The 14,700-nt window shown below is 41.7% G+C and overlaps 1 protein-coding gene across 1 annotated transcript in view; it reads left to right on the forward strand.

Annotated features, from left to right (window-relative positions):
* Positions 1-14,700, forward strand: part of SOS2 (SOS Ras/Rho guanine nucleotide exchange factor 2) — a 46,054-nt gene that overhangs the window by 4,156 nt on the left and 27,198 nt on the right. The window contains exons 2-5 of the mRNA XM_030275300.4: positions 8,931-9,056; positions 11,293-11,424; positions 12,741-12,905; positions 13,609-13,812. Of these exons, the coding sequence (XP_030131160.1) occupies positions 8,931-9,056; positions 11,293-11,424; positions 12,741-12,905; positions 13,609-13,812 (627 nt within the window). The remainder of the gene's footprint in view (positions 1-8,930; positions 9,057-11,292; positions 11,425-12,740; positions 12,906-13,608; positions 13,813-14,700) is intronic.

Consider the following 14,700-nt stretch of genomic DNA (forward strand, 5'->3'; position numbering starts at 1 on the left):
ATGAATTATTGAATGGGATTCCAGTCCTATGGGAATTATTTTGCAGGTTGCTACTGGGATTCCAGTCCTGTGTGAGTTATTTTGTAGGTTGATACTGGGATTCCAGTCCTGTGTGAGTTATTTTATAGGTTGATACTGGAATTTCAATCCTGTGTGAATTATTGAATGGGATTCCAGTCCTGTGGGAGTTTCAGAGACAGCAGCTTGAGTGTGTCATTCCCTCCAGCTCACTGTAGGTCCCAGTTTTAATATCCTGGATGTGAGTTGCATAAAAGGTTTTTGGGAATTGTAGTTGAAAAATTAATTAGTATCAAATACCTTCCATTGGTACCTGGAATAAATTTCTATTCCTTTTATTTTCTTTTTCTGATCTCTCTGGAATCTGACCTAAAGCAGCCCCTGAACACCAACCAGCATCTGCTCAGATGTGAGGTACAGCTGCAAAAAGATTCCCTTGGAACAGGTTTTTAAAATAAACCCCATAGGTGACCCCATAGAATCAGAGTGTATTTTTGAAAATAGTGAGGATTGTGAGGAATTTATAGATATGGATTTATTCACCTTAAAATACTCTTGTGTGTCCTGAGCTTACATTTTATAGGGGCCTGGAGTGACAAGACACAGGGAGTGGCTCCCACTGCCAGAGGGCAGGGATGGATGGGACGTTGGGAATTGGGAATTCCTGGCTGGGATGGAATTTCCAAAGCAGCTGTGGCTGCCCCTGGATCCCTGGCAGTGTCCCAGGCCAGGTTGGACACCCTGGAACAGTGGGAGGTGTCCCTGCCATGGCAGGGGTGACACTGGGTGGGTTTAAATCCAACCCAAACCATTCCAGGATTCCAGAATTAGGATTTGTATCCACTGGCAAATTCAAAATGTATTTCTGCAAACAAGAGCTGTGTGTTCAGTTGCTTTGCTCTTTGATTTTTCTAAACTAAGTTCAGGAGCATCTCCCAGAGATTCTTGTTTTGGGTTTTCTCTGTGATCCACACCAGTTAAAGCCCACAGCTCTGCAGGCACCACATGTTGGGATAATCCTGGCTCTGGGCACTATTTGCATTTTCTAAAACAATTCCACCATTGCTCTGAACCACTCATCAGATTTCTAGAGCATGACTTAAGGGTTTATTCTTAGCAAATGTTGCATAGACAGATATAAAAAACCATTTTGAGGACTTTTTTTGAGTTTACATTAGTTCAGTGCTACTGTGTTTTTAAACACGTGGCAGTTTCTCTGTTGTTATGTGTGAGGTTGGGGTTAAGGTCAGGAGGTGCAGGGGTCCAGCTTTATTCCATTCATGTTTTCCCTGGCAGGACCAGCCTCCCCTTGGCTTAGAATTATTTAAAGTATTTTAGCTTCATTACAATGGATTATTATTTAAAGCATTCTAATTTCATTAGCATCCATTATTATTTAATGCATTATCACTCCAACAGGAAAGTTGCTTGTTATGAAGTTTTAAAATAAATAGTTAAATTTAGGTTTGAAATCTCTCAAGTCATTTAGCTTCTCATATATACATTTCTTTGAGCTCAGAAGCCTGGACCTTCGCAGACCTGCAGTTCTAAACATGAATTTGAGTGACCTGGGCTAGTGGAAGGTGTCCCTGCCCATGGCAGGCATTTGGAATGTAATGGGTTTAAAGATCCCTTCCAGCTCAAACCAGTCTAGGATTCTATGGATGCATCAGCCTGGAACTGAAGAGGGTGGTCCTTTTATTTAAATCTTATTATTTCCATGCTTTTTTTTTCATTTTTACAAAGTTCCTGACACAGGAATCTGTGGTTGGCAAACATTAACAGGAGAGTTGTGAGATGAAGGTGGATTTTAGATCCCAGGTGTTTAATAGGATTGCTGGGATTTCATTTGGCAGCTCCAGCAGAAGGAACACTTCCCACCTGTGTTGTTCAAGTGGAAATGGGAATTAGTGTTTGCCTTGGCTTGGGGAATGGGCACAGGAATGACAAACCACCAGAGCTGTTGGCTGCTGTGATTCACATCATTGTGGTGCCTTTTCCCCCTCAGGGCTGGGCTCCAGTCCCAATCCCAATCCCAGTCCCAGTGCTGTGTGCTTTTCCCATCTTTCCATCCCATCTCATCCCCTGCAGTGTCTCCTGTGCACCTCCTCCTGCTCCCCCTGGGTTTTCACCTCTGTCTGTGCACAGTGCAGCCCTTATCTAATCACTTCCAGAGGAGCTGTGGAGTCTGGGATTTGCTTTTCTAATTACCTCACTGATTCCCTCTGTGCCAGCCTTTCCCATCAGTGCTTCCGGAGGGTTACTCATGTGGAAAACCTGCCTTTCCTGGATCCATGGCTTCTGCTCTCCTGACTTTAATGTCATCTCAATGACCAGCTGCTTCATGGAGGAATTATTCTGAGGGCCTTCACTGTCTCCAGATTATAGGAATTGTTCCCTGGGAGGGTGAGAGGCCCTGGCACAGGTGCCCAGAGCAGCTGTGGCTGCCCCTGGATCCCTGGAAGTGTCCAAGGCCAGGCTGGACAGGGCTTGGAGCAGCCTGGGACAGTGGGAGGTGACCCTGCCATGGCAGGGATGGAATGAGATGGGATTTAAACTCCCTTCCCACCCAAACCATCCTGGGATTCAAATTGCAGATTGGAATAATTGAACCTGCCTGGCTGAACCATGCTCCTTGGGAAGGGTGAGATGTAAAAAGTGGGGAGAGGGAGCCCCTGAGTGCTGAATTCAGAGCCCAGAGCAGCTCTCAGCTCCATGTGGGAGAGTTGTGGCAGAACTGGGCTGGCAGTGTCTGCTGGAATCTGAAATGCAGGGAACTCTCACAACTTTGGGCCTGTAAGGCAAAGCTTAGAATTAAACCCAGGATTTTATCTGGGACCTGGAAAAGACTCCCAAATTGAGGTGCTAGAAGTGAGAATGTGGATTTGTAGTTTAAAGCAGCGACACATTAAGTTAAGTGGAAGAAAGTTCCAAGTTTTAGAGTTTAAGGTATAGAGATAAAAGTGGTTACAAAGGTAAACAAGGAGTTTAGGATGCAGCACTGTGGGTTTGTGTACCATAACATGATTGGCTAAGAAAGCTCACACTGTAGCATGGCTCCATAAGATGAAATATTTAAGGATTGGGTTAAAAACATAAATATCCTTGTTGGCAGTGTTTTATTGGTCAATAACTCCTTAAAAAATCTTGTAACTGGAGGTCTTGTGACCTTCTGATCCGTGCAGTGAAGATGTGAGCTGAGCTCACCCTTCCTGCCTGTGTAGAAGATAAGAAAATAAACCACATCATCTAAAAAACTCAGAGGTTCCATCTCTAACCCATTCCAAACTCCTTCAGAAATCCCCACGGGTGTTCATTCAGGTGAGGGCACAGCCACCTCATGGTGTTTCCCTCCCCTGTACAGGGCAGAGGCTCCCTCAGACTTTCTCTCAATTTAAACAGAACATTTTATGTGGATGGATCAAATGCAAACACTTCATTTTCTGTCAGGTTTAAAGATTAAAATGTATATATATATAATTTGTGTAAACAAACCCACATTTTAGCTTGTCCTTGACTCTGTATAAAATAAAACAACAATTAATCGGAGAAAGAAGAATTTGTGTGTATTTGTGTCATTGTGAATGTTTTTTTTTTCTGTAGGCACCAAGCAGCCTTCCCAGGAGATTTTAGGATAGTCTTTGATGCTGTTTCAGAGTCAGAGCCTGTCTGTACCACCCATCATTCCTGCTTTAATTCACCCTCCCCTCAGCTAGAATATACTGTAGGACAAGATTATTTAAATATCTAAAGATGGAAAAAAAAAATCACATTTACACCAAAGTGCTGGAATAAGATGATTTTTTAATACCCCTGTACAGTCAGTTGAGGGATGATTTTATTTTTCTATCCATGCTTCGAGTTTTTTGCGGTAAAAAAAGCTAAATGCTGTATGTAGATAAAAATTCTCTTTTACTTAAGAGGCTGCTTCATGCTGTTCCTCTCTCAGCATGTTTTAGTCCGATTTAAGAAAGACAGGCCAGGCAGAAATTGGAAATAAAATAAGAAATCAGTGTGGTTATTTTTAAAAAGTTGGCAGTGCATTTTGATTGGGGATTTCTCTTCAAGTATTTAAATCTTTGTGGTTCTTTCTAAAGAATAATGCTTGAAAATTTGGAATATCAGTGCTGTCCCCTTTCACTGCATAATGGAGCCTTTAAATTGCTCCATTTCATTCCCTTCTTCCTCTGGAGCATCATCCAGATGAGGGATTAAAAATGCCTTTGGAGCAGATGTTTTGGTTTCTCATGGTCAGGGTTATCTTTAGGAGACAAAAGATAAGAAGGAATTAAAACACTGATTTTTAAAAAAAAAATTAAAATAAAAAATTTTAAATGAGAAACTTCCTGTTCTGAAATCTCAGGTAATACAGGAATTCCTTTTTCTGAAAATGTAGTTTTGAATATGAATAGAAAACTGGGATATTTTTACCAAATATTTCAGGAATATGAATCCATGTTTTTGTGGTGGAATGTGCGGCCTGCAGACTCAATGTTCACGTTATGGATTTGGGAATTTTCTGTTCTTGGGGGTTTTTTTAATGAAAAATCTCTTGTTTTGCTCATGTGCTCACTGTGGAACAGCTGGAGCTTTCTGGATGTGTTTTCACTATCAAAATAATCTATGAAGTAAAAATATATTTAGGTGTTGTAGCCAGGCTGTTGGTTTGTCTCAGAAAAGGCTAAAAAGAAAATAAGTTCCTTGCAGGTCTCTATTTTTCTCTATTTTTTTTCCCTCAGTTTTTTGTCATTTCAGATGGAAACCTTTGATAATTTCTTTTCTACTCTGGACTTCTGGATTTCCTCAAGTCTGAGTCCCAGAATTCCTGTGAATTCAAAATCCTAAATTCAAATCCTGAATTCAGAATTAGTCCTGCCATTATATTGGTTAAAAAAAAAAAAAAGGAATAAGATCAGTTTGTTTCTAGTTTTAATACCATTTATCTCCATGAGAAGTTTTCATCCTCATCTTTTCTGAGCAGACTCCTTGCTCTGAGGATTAAAAATATCTCACTAAGAAGGAATTTTGGTGAGAAGCTTTTGAGGATTTTCGTCAAATGCACATTGGAAGGGTGGAAGAATAGGGAAAAGTTGAAGAGCAAGAGAAGGAGCAGTTTAGGAATTTCAGTGAAAAATGAAATTATGTCCCCCAGAAAGGCCTTAAGGCCAAGTTTAAATGCCACCCTTGCACCTGTTATTTAATTTATTTTCATTGGAATAATTTGGACTAAACCTGTGTAAATGACACTGTAAAAATTAGTTAGTTCTGCTAATCCTAATCTCTCTTTAATGACTCCAGACATTCTGGTGTAGATAGATAAAATAGTAAAAAATCTGTTTTCTGTGTTCCCTTCTGCTCAGCTTCTTGCAGCAGAGCTCTGACTGCTCAGTGCAACACCTTGTGGGTTTTAAAGGATATTTTGACTCTTAAAAGAAACAATTACCAGACAAAAATCAGCCTGTGTAGCTCTGGTGTGTTTATTCCAAGCCAGTTTATGTAATTGTGCTCAGATATTTCAGTCTGAAGCAGAGATCAGTGAATGTCCCTTGTGTGAGTAACATCCCCAGTAATTCCTCCTGCTTTTTTCCATACATTGAGTGCTTTTTCGGTCTCTCCTTGCTTTTCCAGTCCTCTCAGTCAGGATTTGGGGAGTTCTGTAAAGAATAAGTATTAATAAGTGTTCTCTCCTTGATCCAGTGGCATCTGGTTAGATCAGCTGGTGCACAGCTTTTATTACAGTATTTTTGTTTTGCTCTGAAAAACACTGTCTTGAAATGAAATTGGTTTTTTCTTCTCAGCATTTATGTCAAAATGACTTCTCTGAAAGCCAGGGAGTGCAGAAGCACCTCTGGGACCTTTCAGGATGCTGCAGACTCATTTCAAGTGGCAGCTGAGCTTCTAAATCCTCTGGGGAGAGTTGTCTCAACCAGGAGATGTTGGGCTTTGTGGTTGGTTTTGCTCCTTTTGAAGGAAAATGGGCTCAAGGTCTTTAAATAGGACCACAGAGGTGATTTGGAGGATGGAACAGTAATGAGGGAAGGCTGGGAGAGTTGGGAATGTTCACCTGGAGAGGAGAAGCTCCAGGCAGAGCTCAGAGCCCCTTGCAGGGCCTGGAGGGGCTCCAGGAGAGCTGGAGAGGGACTGGGGACAAGGATGGAGGGACAGGACCCAGGGAATGGCTCCCACTGCCAGAGGGCAGGGATGGGTGGGAGATTGGGAATTGGGAATTCCTGGCTGGGCTGGAATTGCCAGAGCAGCTGTGGCTGCCCCTGGATCCCTGGCAGTGCCCAAGGCCAGGCTGGACACCCTGGGACAGTGGGAGATGTCCCTGCCATGGCAGGGGTGGAATGGGATGGTGTTGAAGGTCCCTTCTAATCCAGCCATTCCAGGATTCCATGATTTGTGTTCCTAAAGTGAAACTGAGATTCCCTGTCACTGTTTAAGGAGGGCTCTGTGTTCCTCTGCTGCTCCTCAGCCTTGCTGAACATCCATGTGCTCCCAGTAAGGTTTTGGGGAGTGTGGCATGAGCTGTTCAGACCTGGGAACTGAAGGTGGGTACAAATAAAATAATTTTTTGTGCAGTGAAGTCTGAAATAAGTGACTGGAGGGAGGAGAATGGCTGAGGTGTGATCAGGGAATGGGAGTTCCCATTTTCTCCTGATTTTCCTCCTCTTGTGACTGCTGCTGTTCTCCTCAGTTCTCTGGAGCATCACTGAGGGTTCCCTGCAGGGACACAGAATTTAATCTGATTTCCTTGCTGGGTCCTGCTCTCGCTGTAGTGCTGGGAGACACGTGGCAGGACCTTACCCCAGCACTTCCTGGTTTGCTATTGTTTTGTGAATTAAACTCTCATGTTCAGGAAGAGCACAAAATGCCCTGGCTATTGTTGCAAACCTGCTGTCTTAAGGAGGAGTTTTCAAGGAGTGGGTTTGGTTTTCTTGAGGATTTTTTCTTTCTTTCAGGATTTTGTGTCGGCTGGGAATCAGTTGTGTAAAGCAGAGATTCATGTTTGAGGCACAGAAGGCAAAATTACATTTACAGGGCTATAAAATAACTTTATAACAAGACTGAGCAGCTGGATTCAAGCTCACATAGGCCAGGGTTAGATGGGAAATTGGGAATTCTTGGCTGGGAGGGTGGGAAGGCCCTGGAATAGAATTCCCAGAGCAGCTGTGGCTGCCCCTGGATCCCTGGCAGTGCCCAAGGCCAGGCTGGACAGGGCTTGGAGCAACCTGGGACAGTGGAAGGTGTCCCTGCCATGGCAGGAGGGGAACAGGATGATCTTGAAGGTGTTTCAAACCCAGACCATTCTGGGATTCTCCTTAATTTGGAGGAAGACCTCAGAGCCCGCCAGTTTTTGGGAACTGCTCCCTGGAAGGGGCTGTACGTTTTATTTCAGAGCATCAGAATTCATCCCAAAGATGTTTCTGTCTTGTCCCAAGGAGCTGTCACCCCATTTGTCCTGTGAATACCAATGTGAGTGTGTCACATGGGTTTTGGAGGTGATTTACATGGAATTTGTATGGGGAGAGGAGGGAATTTCCCTGGATTGTCTTCCTTACAAATCTTTTGGCTATAGTTTGAGATCTAGTGAGCATTTTCCTGATTGAGAGGCTGCCAGGGAAAGCTGAGTATGGAGCCCAACCCCTGAGTGCTTTTCTTTTTCTTTTTAAGGTGGGGTGGTTTGACTGGGGAGATTTTTAATAGAAAAAGATCCATGCTGCCCCAGGATGAGTTAATTTTGGGCACTGTGGAAACCCAGGGCAAGGGGAATATTTCTGTCTGCCCTGAGGGGTTCTGACTCCCAGGGAATCACTGACTTTGACCCTCATTCATGGAGAAGGCCTCCAAAGCCTCAAAATAACCTAAAGACTACAAAAGTGTAAAATAAATTATAGAAAATAGTATAGTGTGTCATTTAAGTGAGAAATTTAAGTTTTAAGCTTTTTAATACGTTATAAATGAAGACAAAATAGAAAGTATAAAGTATTGTCTCATGTTCCTTTTTCTTCCTTCTTCTTCCTTCATGAGTTTAAATAATATCTTGTAAGTAAGTAAAAAAATCCACATACAAGTCTTTAAAAATCAGTTATTACGTTAAAAAAATAATCTAAGTATAACTTCTTAATTAAACAACTTAATTTTTATTAGGCTTAAACCTTATGACATGAAATGGTTAACCATTTTTATACTATTTTCATACATACAAAGTCTAGTACAAACAATGTATTAACGTTTTAATAAAATAACAATAAAACAAAAAACTAAAAAACAAAAAAATTCTGTACGTCTTCTTCTCCTAACAAAAAAACTACTCCAAGAAAGTTTCCCCTATCAAAAGAACCCTCAAAAAGAAAAAAAAAAAAAGAAAACCAACATAAAATCGAGGAAACCATAGGTACTTGCTGAGGTTGCCTGGTTTGGGCTGTCTGGTCTAGTTTAGCCTGGGAAACCAAAGCTGGGATTAATCTCCATGGAGTGAGATAAAAGGAATTATCCTGCCTTGCCTTGGAGAGGGGTGGGAGGCAGCTTTTCCTTGCTCTTCCCTGGTGGGTCTGTGCAGTCTGTTTAAATGATATCTTGTAATTAAGTAAAAAAATCCACATTACAACTCTTTAAGAATCAGTTATTTAGTTAAAAAAATAATCTAAGTATCAGTTCTTAATTAAACAACTTAGTTTTTGATTAGGCTTTAAAAAAACCTGGTAACACAAAATTGTTCAGTCTCAGGTGCCAACTGGGCAGGAATAGGAATTTTACCACCTTAACTCCAGAGGAAAACTTGTGAGAAGTATGAAAAGTGTGTGAATTTGCAGCAATGCAATTCAGAGTTATCCAGATTTGCTGGGATATGTTTTTAGGCTCAGCTTTCCATGAAAAAACATCCTAATTCTTGGAATTCCTTTGGCCAGGTGCAGCAGCAGGTTCACCCCAACCTGTCAGCAAAGGAGGATTCCCTGTTCTACATTGAGGAGCTGATCCTGCAGCTGCTGCACAAACTGTGCATCGCCCAGCCACGCACGGTGCAGGATGTGGAGGTAGGGATGGAGGCTGGAGGAACGAGGCTTTGCCTCTGGAATTGCTGGAATTATTTGGGATATTTTGGGCAATGCAGGTTGGAAGCCCAGAGCTTCCTGAACACGACTTTGTGGGTGTCCCTGGATCCCTGGAAGTGCCCAAGGACAGGTTGGATGGGGTTTGGAGCAGCAAACTGGGATAGTGGGAGGTGTCCCATGGCAGGGATTGGAACTGGATGATCCTTAAGGTCCCTTCCAACCCAAACTATTCTGGGATCCTCTGATTTTATTTCAATTTTAAAAGCAAATTTAACTGGAAACTCATTTTCTTGCCCAGTGCTTCAGGATAGAAATTGTGGGAATTTTTCCTTTCAGATATTTTTATAAATGCCAAATGCTTTGAAGGATTCTTTGCTGTTGAGTTTACAATGGATTTAAGAATTTTTCCTACTTTTTTGACATCAATATGCGAGAAAAGAATTTAAATATTTCAGTGAAAGGTTACTGTTGTCAGGCCTAGGTTGTGCAGCTGAGGGAACTGAGTTGGATGTTCCTGGGACTTTACTTTTGTGTCATCATTCTAAAATGAGGGTTTAATGGAGTCTGGAGGGAAAAAATGCTTCCATGTGGCTGTGCCCCAATAGAGCTTTGTAGAGCATTAATTTTACATCAATCTGTAGGTCCAGGATTTTCATATAAAAGATAATAAATTATATGTGTGTTACAATTATTATATGTCTGTATTAATATAAATTTTATATGTGTGTCATGGAAACGAAAGGAAATTTTATATATAGGTAAATGTATATATTTATGTATTATAAGATAGATTGTTATATATTTATATATGTATTAATAATTTTTATAAGTGAATAAACATATATGTATGTATGTATGTATTGGCACAATAATTGCCCAAAGGGTTTTAAGATTTTTATTAGATGCCCTTTATTCAACATTAATTATTAATTTATGGGGTTTTTTTAATACTGATGCATGAAGATTATTATATCACTAAATTAAAAGCAAAATTTAATAGTTTCATAATAGCTCTTGGGATTGGATGTGCTCCTCAGCTGTTTTCAGCTGTAAGGGGAAAACGTGAGAGCTGTGATCTCTGAAGTTTATCATAAGATATTTTTACATAAGAGTCTGGAGCTAATGGAACTGTTTGTCCAAGATGTTGTATTTCCAGGATCAAGGTCTAAAAATCTCAAATTAACAATGTTTTATAAATAGAAGGCAGCCCTTCAAATTGTTCCTGAAGGAAACAGTGGGAAGCAGTGTTGGAGCACAGGAGGCTTGTGTTAGGTTGGATATTGGGAAGGAATTCCTGGCTGGGATGGAATTCCCAGAGCCTGGGACAGTGGGAGGTGTCCCTGCCATGGCAGGGGTGGAGCTGGATGGGATTTAAGTCCCTTCCAACCCAAACCAGTCTGGAGCTCCATGATTCTAATCTGAAGGATGGCTGAATGCCACCTTAGCCCCATTTTTGGGAGGATCTCCTGGTAGGATCCCAAGGAAGGGTCATCTGAGGGCTGCTTTCCAGGTGGGAATGTCACCCTGTATTAGCCTGGGAGCTGATCAGAAAGCTGAGCATTAAATGCCCACCTGCAAAGGTTTAAAAGCTGCCTCTGAGAAAATCTGCTTCTCTCTTAGGGCCTCCTGTTAAGTCTTGGAATATGTGCCAAATTATTTTAATCAGAGGGACACAAATATTTCACCATTTTTTTTCTAGCTCATCCTTCAGCTTTTCATTCCTGCCATAATCTTGATCTGATGTAGGACAAGTTACACTCTTCTCAAATAGGAACAATAACAACTTGGGGTTTTTTTTGTAGGCTGCAAACTGTTTAGTATTTCCTGATGGTGTTTATATTTTGGGATCCTGGTCTCACAGAACCCCAGAATAGTCTGGGTTGGAAGGGATCTTAAAGAACATCCATATCCAACTCCCTACCATGGCAGGAACATTTTCCACTGGAAGTGGAGGCTGAAACCTCCTTGCTGCTCTTGAAAAGGTCGTAGATTTTAGGAGATTTGAAGGAGTTCTTGGTGCTCAGGGAAGGGAGCTGGTTCAGGATTGCTGAAAAGAGAGAAGCTGAGTTGAGTAAGGAGAGAACAATTAGGAAAACATGTTGCAAACACTGTGGAGGAGGATAATTGCCTGTCCTGGAGGGGAAGTAATTTGCTGTGCTGTTATATTTATACCTCTCTGGTGGCTGTGGTTGGTCTCAGTGCTGTCTGTGTTGGGCAGGAGCGGGTCCAGAAGACGTTTCCCCACCCCATAGACAAGTGGGCCATCGCTGATGCTCAGTCGGCCATCGAGAAACGGAAAAGAAGGAACCCCCTCCTGCTCCCTGTGGACAAAATCCATCCCTTACTGAAGGTACCTCTCACCTTTCCTGCCCCCCAGCATGACCTTTAATGTATTTCTTTAATTTGTATGAAATTAAGAAGTTTCTTTTCTTGGCAGAGGGGGTAAAGAATCACCATAACGCTGAATTTATTGTAGTGTGTAAAAGCAAATCCTTAAATTCATCAGGGTGTTAATCCATTACCCTACTTTGAAATAGGATTAGTTAGTTTTTAACATAAACAAAACTGAAATACCTTCCCTACTTCAGCAGCACTGCTGATGCCTTTATTTGTTTCAAAATGCTGCAGAAACCAAAACAGAAGAAGTGGGAACAAGCAGATCCTGTTCTTTGTGTATTGTCAACCAAGATGTGTCAGTGTCCTTTCAGTCACTGCTGAATGTCACTGCTGCCTTGGGTTTAAAAATAAGAGATCTGCAGAGGTGTTTCCAGCTGTTGAGAAAACTTTATTGGAGCAGAAGCAGAAATTAAAGCACCTTTTCAGGTCTCCTTGCTGTGTTCACACACACATCCCAATTCCTGAGGGTTAATGAGAGGGGGAGAGATATCAAGAGAGGAAACAGCATTAAATAATATCTTCCTAAACATCACTGGTGTTCTTTGGTGAAATTTGGTTTAGAAGTGTGAAAACATGCCCAGAATCTGATTTTTAGAGGATGCACCAACACATAATGAGAACAAGTCTGCCTTATCAAATGCAGAGTCACCTGCATTTATTGGCAGGTAAAAGGCTGCGTGGTGCAAGCTGTGCAGGACATGGAGCATGTTCCCAAGGATAATGTGCTACATTCATCCTGGTTTTTTTATCTTCAAACTTTCATTATTAAAGTTCCATTATTTTATGGAGTGCAGAGTTCTCAGTTGGTGTGGCAGGGAGTGGAAGAGATGATCTTTAAGGTCTCCTCCCACCCAAACCATTCCATGATTCCTTGAAAGTGAAACCTACTTTGTCCTCAAGAGTCCACATGAAGGGCAGAGTCCTGCAATAAGCACTGACAGAGATGGGAATTTAAGTACAGGAGTAATTCCACTAAAGTCCCTTCCTTAAATGAATTCTATTTTTAGGACTGTCATTTTTAAAGGAGGGATTATTTCAAGTTCTGTAGCTTTTCCTCTCTTAAAATACTGAAATACACAAGTATTTACAAGCATCTCCTTCCAGGCAGCTCTTCCAATTTCCATTTGATGTCCTCAGCCCTGGGTGTTCCATTACTGTAAATTATCACCGCAGACAAAATCCACTTCAGAAAATGCAATGTGCTTATTGTCATTCTAGATGAATTTCTGGAATAAATGCCATTTGTTTTCTCGTGTTTTCACTTTGCAGGAGGTCCTGGGCTACAAGGTGGATTACCATGTCTCTCTTTATATTGTGGCTGTCTTGGAATACATCTCAGCTGACATTTTAAAGCTGGCTGGAAATTATGTTTTCAATATCCGACACTTTGAGATCTCCCAGCAGGACATTAAAGTATCAATGTGTGCTGATAAGGTAAGGGGTTGGGATTAAAACAGTATTTAGAGGTGATTTGTTAAATTTTGTTTGATCTGGAAGGTGTGTTCAAAGGAGGATGAGAGGGAGAGCCTGGTTTTACTCAAAGGCAGAGCTTCTCTCCTTGCTCATGTCAGACCTGTCACAGCAAAAATTTAAGTCAGAGGCAAAGCTTCTCTCCTTGTTCATGACAGATCTGTCACAGCAGGAATTTAAGTTAAGCCTGCATAAATTTTGGAACAGCAGGAGTCTTTGCAAGCAGTGTAAGGCCAGTAAATGATGTTGTCCTTTATTTGTCTGCTGTCACACCCTCCTGATGTCACTTTGTCATGGCAGCTCTCCTTCCTAACACAGAAAAGACCTTTAGTTTTCATGCCCATTAAAATGAGAAACATTTTTGTTCGGTTTTATCTTCAGCAGGAGGTTTTATCCAAGGCTTATGCAAGATTCCTTGTTTTCCAAGTTGATTCTGCATGAATTGTAACTTGTTTTCTAGGTCGTGCTCACTTCCAAGGGGGAAAATGGCTTTGGCAACTGCTGCAGGCTCCTGCTGCCAAAGTTGAAATATTACTCCCTTGTGAAAGTGAACACAGCAAGGATTGTATTAAAAACTCCAAGGATTTCTCTGAACACATTGAAATAGCTGAGCTGGAGCCACGTGTGAAGATCTGGCTGGGTGTAATTCCCTGGGTTTCTTTGGCAGGTTTTGATGGATATGTTTGATCAGGACGAGATTGGGTTGGTTTCCCTGTGTGAGGACGAGCCTTCCTCTTCTGGGGAGCTCAACTACTATGACCTGGTGAGAAATGAGATTGCAGAAGAAAGGCAATACCTGAGGGAGCTGAACCTGATCATCAAAGTATTTCGGGAAGCTTTTCTGTCCAACAGGAGACTCTTCACACCTCATGTGAGTCCTTTATTGATCAGCAATCCTAATTGCTCCATTAGCAGCCAGAACTTCCCCATTTTGCATTAACTGTGTTGGAGGTAAAATCCAATTTGATTTATTGTCTGTCAGTTAATAATGAGTGTTGTCTGTGTATGAAATCCAATGGGGGAATTGCCATTAATGGCAGTGCAGCTTAATGGACACAATTCCCTGTCAGATGCCAGCAGTAGCTGGATTATTTTGGTCGTTTAGGTAATTAGGTAATAGTTTCACTTTTGCTTAAGACAAAAATTAAGTCACCTATCTGCATGTGCAGTGAATGCTTGAACTGACATTTATTGGCTACTCCTTATGTGTAGAAATTCCAATTAAAACAGCCCTTGGCTGTGGATTCTCTAACTGTGAAGGGAGCCTCTGCTTGAGTAATGATTAAAATATTTGATTGAAATTGTCTGTGTGAAATTCTGTTCTCAGGAGGGATAAGGAAGGATTGGTGGATCCTTCCTGTGTCACAGGGAGAAGGGGACAGGCCAGCAGAACCTGAACTGGGATTTTTAGGTGATACCAGCAGGTTAAAAAGAGGCAGCAGGAGTCATTCCCATCCCAGCTGGCTGTGGGAGTCCTTTGGAGCTAATGGAATTATGCAGATGTGGGGGTACAATTCCAGTGAAGATGATGGGAGGAGAAGGGAGCTATGTTTGGGAGCTGAGGAATAGTCTTTTGGGAATGGGTATGGGAAATTTTAAAATTTCATGTTCCCACAAGAGGGTTGCTGTGAGTTTGCAGGCCCCAAGCTGGGCAATTCTGTGGGGGCTCCCCTGACAGGGGAGACCCTCCTGGAGCAGTTCTGTGTCAGGAACGAGAGATGCATTGGACTTTTTTCAGTCTTCAGCTTCTGTTTATTGT

This window comes from Taeniopygia guttata, chromosome 5, assembly GCF_048771995.1.
Source record: "Taeniopygia guttata chromosome 5, bTaeGut7.mat, whole genome shotgun sequence".
NCBI lineage: Eukaryota > Metazoa > Chordata > Aves > Passeriformes > Estrildidae > Taeniopygia > Taeniopygia guttata.